Source organism: Balaenoptera physalus (assembly GCF_965194825.1).
Source record: "Balaenoptera physalus genome assembly, chromosome: 17".
Lineage (NCBI taxonomy): Eukaryota > Metazoa > Chordata > Mammalia > Artiodactyla > Balaenopteridae > Balaenoptera > Balaenoptera physalus.
The window spans coordinates 30,159,485-30,166,454 of record NC_138895.1 but is presented as its reverse complement, the minus strand read 5'-3'; the positions used below and the strand labels follow the sequence as shown (position 1 = coordinate 30,166,454).

Here is a 6,970-nt window from a genome sequence, read left to right as displayed (position 1 = left end):
CCTTTCTGTCTTGTCCACAGAGTGCTTCTAAAGAACAAGGCTCCAGGCACAGGGACAACTTGTCCAAATAAAGGACTTGCCTTTCTCTTCCCACCAAAACAAGAGACACCCAAAATGTTTAAAGGTCTCCTGGGAGGCTCAGGAAAAGCAGGTCTTGCAAGACTACTCACACTGAAGAGAGAACAAACCGTTCTGGTAATAAGGCAGAGGGAAAGGAGGGCTGTAACAGAGACCACTGGACTAAAGACACCCAGACAAGCTCCTACTTTAATTCCATTTCAGACACTGGGATAATCTGGATTCATCTAATGCAAATAATTAATACTTTGTATATAGCACTTACTATTTTATTGTATGCCCATATAACATCACATTTAATCCTCACGGGTTTATTATGGATAGTTTTAATGTATATATACGTAAATACAGTCGACCCTCATTTTTGTGGATTCTGTGTTTGCAAACCTGCCTACTCACTAAAATGTGTTTGTAACCTCAAAATCAATATTTATGGTGTTTTGGGGGTCATTTGCAGACATACATGTGCAGAGCAGCAAAAAATTTAAGTTGCTGGAGGCACATGTTCCCAGCCGAGGTTGAACAAGGAGACACTCTACCTTCTTGTTTCAACTCTCACACTGTAAACAAGTGACCTTTTCATGGTCTATTTATTGTCATGTTTTTTGCATTTTTGTGCATCTCCCCCCACAACAATGTTAAAAATGGCCCCCAAGCATATCGCCAATGCAGCACCTAGCGTTCCTAAGCACAAAAATGCTCTGATGTGCCTTACAGAGAAATACGTGTGTTAGATAATCTTCATTCAGGCATGAGTCATAGTACTGTTGGCTGTGAGTTCAGTGTAATGAATAAACAATATATATTAAATAAGGTGTCTCTAAACAGAAATGCACATAAAACAAGGCTATGTATTGAGCAGCTGACAAAAATGTTGTAGCCAGAGGCTTGTAGGAACCTAAACCTGCATTACCCTTAGGGGACATAGGTCAGGGTTTGCTAACAGTGTTTGTGGCAGCTTTATAGAACAAAACTACCATGAATAATGAGGATCAACTGTATATGTATAGACATACATATATACCTATAAATATATGACATTTTACCAGTAAGCTAATAAACATTTTCACTAATATTCCTTCAATTACTATCACTAATGTTTAAAGTCAGAAATAACCACATAGATGGCATCCAAGCTTTTATGTTATAGATGAAGAAACTAAGATCCAGATCAATGTATTTGGATAAGATCACAATCAGTGACAGAGCAAAAGCTATTACTCGGGTATTCAGACTTCCACACCTACACCAAGCTGTCTCCCAATTCCTAGAAATGTCAAGAAACTCAAATGTTATTGCTTTTCTCTTTTTTTTTCATATTTCTTTGATTCTCATGATAAGCTTATGAGGGCAGATACTGAAAAACAGAGCAGGAATTCAGGTTTTCTGAATCTAGTCCTTATGCTAACTCTAAAACTGTAAGAAATGGGAGGCTGTGGTTCTTTCAGGAAATTGGTAAAGCAAATATTATAAAAGTCAGTCACACTCAAGAGGCTAAAACTTGCCTCCTCCTTTGCCACACACACAACACTGCGATGAAAATCAGTGTATACCAAATGCCTTATTTAATCGGCATAGAAGTAATACTTTGTGTAAAAGGCTTATGGGGTTAAAGAACTATGTAAGTCAGTATGTTAAGTGAGGCTCTCAACTTCATATGTACACATTCATACCCGGTACAAGCTTCTCTCAAACTGATCTCAAGCATCACCAGTAAAGAGCATAGTATATATTTCACTATGAAATTTCTACAGATGACACTAAATACAACAGGTTCTAAAGCCATATCAAACACCCATGGGACAAATGGAGAAGACTGTACTAGGAAAGAGATATGAATTTCTCCCTGAAGTTCTCCCATAAACTTATGCAGGAGGAACACCAGAGATTCTAGAGTATTTATATGGTATTTGGTTAATACATTGTTATTAAAAGATAAATATTTAAAATTTCATCTTCATGAAATAAGTAAGTAAATATTTAAAAAGCAAAGAGTCCTGAGCACTAAGTCTAATAATTCAGAGACCATGAGGGTCAATAGGAAGTGAATTCCTTGGCAGGGACAAAAACGCGATGTGGACTAACACCGAATTCAAATGTGACAGCTCAGCCCCATTCTCCAGCACATCAGAAAACTTAGTTAAATGATAGTCAATGGCAGACATGATTCCTTTATTAACTTAATTCAGACAGTCTTTGTCTTAGTGGTGATCCTTAGCTATTGCGTATTAATCAAAAGACTCCAGGGCTTCCCTGGTGGCGCAGCGGTTGAGAATCCGCCTGCCAATGCAGGGGACACGGGTTTGAGCCCTGGTCTGGGAAGATCCCACATGCCGCGGAGCAACTAAGCCCGTGAGCCACAACTACTGAGCCTGCGCGTCTGGAGCCTGTGCTCCGCAAGAAGAGAGGCCGCGACAGTGAGAGGCCCGCGCACCGCGATGAAGAGCGGCCCCCGCTCACCGCAACTGGAGAAAGCCCTCGCACAGAAACGAAGACCCAACACAGCCAAAAATAAATAAATAAATAAATAAATTTATAAAAAAAAAAAAAAAAAAGACTCCAATGTCCTTGATTATGATTTCAATACCAGTTCTTTTCAATAACTGTGGCTTCTAGAAAAAAAGTGAAAACTCCGAAGGAGAAGAGGATAAAGGAAAAATATATGAAGATAAAGGAAGAGAGCCAGCAGAGAAACCACTTGAAACATCCAAATGTCGAACAAGTTCTATTACAGCAGAGGAAGCGCCCCAGTCAATTAGAAGGGCAGTTTTACCCAGAGGAACTACCCGTCAATCACTCATCATCAGCATGGATCCTTCTGCGGAGGCTGGGGAAGAGGTTCTGATGATTGAAGTCAAAGAAAAGGCTAAGCTATAAATGTTTGATTATCTTCAGATACAATCTAGTTAGTTCCCAAAGAGACTGTAGTCAGGATGGTAGCTTAAACTAATGAGAGGAAAAGACCTTGCCGGGACCCTTGAGAAACCATAGGCAAATCCCTAGCTTAGTTTCTAGGATTTATCTGAGAGTGTGATCTTCTGCAGTGGCAATAAGAAGATTATTAAAAAACCATCCCTATTCTCCGTTGTCATTAGCTTTGCACAATTGGTATTTCTCCTAATTGTATATAGTAGGTTATTTTTCTTCCGTTCTTTCTTGATGATGTTTCTTCTCTCCATTTTGATTAGGTTGGTCTTGGCTCTGAAATGATTCACTAACTTTTTCTCTTAATTGTGTGTGTGTGTGTGTGATTGTGTGTGTGTGTTAAAGTCTTGCATCGCACTGTTAGTCTTGGTTAAATGTTCCATGTATATGAATTTGTCTCTTACTTTGGGAGTATGAGATTTTAATAAAATGTCAAAAGTTGGGTGATTTTCATTCAAGGCAGGGTGATGAGTCAGTCAAGTATCAAATCAACCCAGCAGCTGGGACTGAAAGGAAGCAAACAAGGGAGCCAATGGATGTAAAACCCAACTTGCAGAGGAGTCCCCTGAAGAGCACTGCTGGTCAGCAGTACTAACAAACCCACAAGCAAAATCACATTGCAGCAACATGTTGGAAAAACTGTACCCTTTACTAAAGAAACAAACTTTAATATTTTCCCTCATATCAACTTAAAAGGCTCATCTGGCTCAACAGACTCAAACAGGAGGAATCAGATTGTCCCCATCTTCATGGAGGCTAAAGTGACATTTCTCAGAAACTTCTGCAAGCATTTACTTCAGAAGATGTCAGATTTGAGCTTCTTGTTTTCAGCTTTAGTAAAAAGTGACGAGGTTAAGAAGGCAGACTGTACACATGTCAGATTGACATATCCCTGCAATTTGCAGAACCTACATGTACAGCTGTTTACAAAATCTCCGAGTTAATTAAGTGCGCTTTAGGAAGTTGTCCTCATGAATCAGCTAGCATTAGCATAATTACCAAAGTTTCAAGCTGTGAAGAGGCTAAACGAGCCAGGCTGCTGTCAGAAGTAATAATACATATAGAATTCCATTCTAATAAATGCCCTTAGGGTATAATATTAAGTTCTGTATAATAAGGCTATTTCCAAGTCCCAGAAGATGGTCATTGTAACAGCACTTTGCAGAGTGTTTTAACAACTTATATCAGCCAAAAAGCCTACAACATAGATGCATTCAGCAAACCATGTAAAATTAATCACTAGAATAAAATGTATCATTTGGTACTCACCATTTTTTAATATAGTGTTCAAGCATCACAGAAACATGACAACTTTTACAAAAGGTTGGGTGGCGTTTTTCAGGATTTAAGGGAATGGAGAGAAACTGTTAAATAGTGTTTACTTTATAAGTGGGAGTTTATCAAGAGTGATTAGAAGAGCCAGAAAGAAAAGGTAAAAACAGGGCCTGAAAAAAAGTCTGATAATAGGAAAAAAAAACAAAGGAGAAAAGTCCTGAACTTGTGAATAATATATTCTCTCCTTACATTCTGTGTTCTTCCCCTGTCATTTATTTCCCCTCCTAAACTATCCGTTTTTAGATATCTTCATTCTTCCAGTCTCTCAGACTCAAATCTAAGAATAATTAGTAACTCTTCCTTTGCTTATATAGTGTCACCAAATCCTTTTTCTTTCTCAAATCTTTCTAATTGTCTTTTCTTTTTCAACTTCAATGCTAACAACTCAGTTCATATTTTCTGTTCAATTCAAATAGATGATCACTTTTTACCAACTATCAGCTCTAATCATCACTTGTCTACCTTTCTCAATCCTTTTGCCATGGGTAAAATTAGAGCTTTATAAAATACAACTATCTTAGTCCATTCAGGCTGCTATAACAAGAATACCACAGACTGGGTACGTTATAAACAACAGAAATTTACTTCTCACAGTTCTGGAAGCTGGGAAGTCCAGGATCATGGCCCAGCATGGTTCACAGCAAGCTCCTTCTCACTGTGACCTCACATGGTGGAAAGGAAGGGGTCTCTCTGGAGCCTGTTTTATGAAGGCACTAATCCTATTCATGAGGGCAGAACACCTCCCAAAGGCCCCACCTCCTAATACTATCATCTTTGGGGTTAGGACTTCAATACATAAATTTGCTGGGGAGGGGGAGAGGCAGAGGTGAGGGACACTAACATTCAAACCATAGCAACCACTTTTGACCATGTTACTTTTCTGCTCAGGGACCTATTAATCCCTCCTAGTGATTAAATCTTATTTGTGCAAATTTAATTGCCACTATCCCAACCATACCCTCCACTGAAGCTGGTCGTCTTGCTTTTTCTGGAACCACCACCTACCTTTCTTCCTCTGGCATTTGTCCATGCTACCTACCACAGTATGGAGCGTATCTCTCCTCCATCACGTACCTCTTTCCTATGCTTCCAAATCTCTCCACTGCCTCTAAAAACATCAACCCATGATAGTTCTAATTTCAAGGGATTATCACATAGTACAGCATTCCACTGTTCTCTAACTTCTGCTTAATTTTAAATTATAACAAGGCAAAGACTAGCTCTTATGCTTTATTTGTAAATATAAAGACAGAAAGCCCAGGGTTTTTTTTAAAGGAGAGAGGATAGTAATAGTCAACTCATGGAAGCAAAATAAATAGGATATCAACATAGAAAAGATGCTTGACTTTACTTGTACTTAAAGAAATACAAATCAGAACAAAAATGGAATACTACTTTATACCTATCAAACTGGAAAATATTTGAAAATAGACAATAATACCAAGTGCTGGCAAGTATGTAAATTGGAGCTACTATTCTGGCAGTACACCTTAGAACTTGGCAGTACTACTTCAGATACATATCCCAGAAAATCCTCAAGCAGGGCCGTAAAAGAAAATGCAAGAGGAAATGCTTTGTTTGTAGTACAAAGGAACGGAAGGCAACTGGGGTGTCTACACTAGGAGAATGGATAAAAAAAATATGGCATGTGGCATATGGATGTGTTTTTAAGATGAAATTCTATTCAGCCATTGGAAATAATGAATTAGATTTACACATAACAACATGGATAGATCTCTTTTAAAAACTAGTGTGGATTTTCTTAAGTAAGAAAAAAGAATGAGATCTTTAGTCATAGCATGCATGCATATTTTTATAAAGCCTATCTGATCAAGACTATCAGGGACAAATCTGTAGCCCAACAAAGCCAAGTTTATTAACCTGCGGCAACAAGGGAGACCATTCACCAGAGGAAACGTGAGTGTCCCACCAAAAACAGGAAAGGACAAGTTATGATAGGATATTGGGGAAAGGTAGAGGTTAGGTAGAGTTTAAATGAAGTGATGTTTTGAGAGGCTCAGATTAAAGCAAGACTGTATGTAAAGGCGTTAACATCAGTCCTGGGCCAACAAGCAGACTCAGGGTCCTGTTTTCTTGGAAACTACTCAGTTAAGAAAAACATAGACTGCTGTGTCCAGAAACCCCTTATCTGAAGGTGTATACCAGGCTGTTTCTCGTGTCAGAATGACTTAGATTCGCCAGGCAAACGTGGAATGTTTCAGTCTGATTGATAAGATTTCAAATAGAAAAATTTCTAACAATCTGTGATTTTAGGGAACAAAGTTTCTCAGCACTGTGTCTCTTTGTTGATTAGCAAAAGTGGTGTTTACGGTTTCACAATTTAAAAATATACAAAACAGGGACTTCCCTGGTGGCGCAGTGGTTAAGAATCTGCCTGCCAATGCAGGGGACACAGGTTCGAGCCCTGGTCTGGGAAGATCCCACATGCCACGGAGCAGCTAAGCCCGTGCGCCACAACTACTGAGCCTGCGCTCTAGAGCCCGCAAGCCACAACTACTGAGCCCACGTGCCACAACTACTGAAGCCCGCGTGCCTAGAGCCCGTGCTCTGCAACAAGAGAAGCCACGACAATGAGAAGCCCGCGCACTGCAACAAAGAGTAGCCCCCGCTC

The 6,970-nt window shown here is 39.3% G+C and overlaps 1 protein-coding gene across 1 annotated transcript in view; it reads left to right on the top strand.

Annotated features, from left to right (window-relative positions):
- Positions 1 to 6,068, top strand: part of CNGB3 (cyclic nucleotide gated channel subunit beta 3) — a 161,999-nt gene extending 155,931 nt beyond the window's left edge. The window contains 3 exon segments of the mRNA XM_082434062.1: positions 21 to 195; positions 1,229 to 1,303; positions 2,695 to 6,068. Coding sequence (XP_082290188.1) covers positions 21 to 195; positions 1,229 to 1,303; positions 2,695 to 2,955 — 511 coding nt within the window. The 3' untranslated portion in view covers positions 2,956 to 6,068.
- Positions 6,069 to 6,970: the final 902 nt, after the last annotated feature.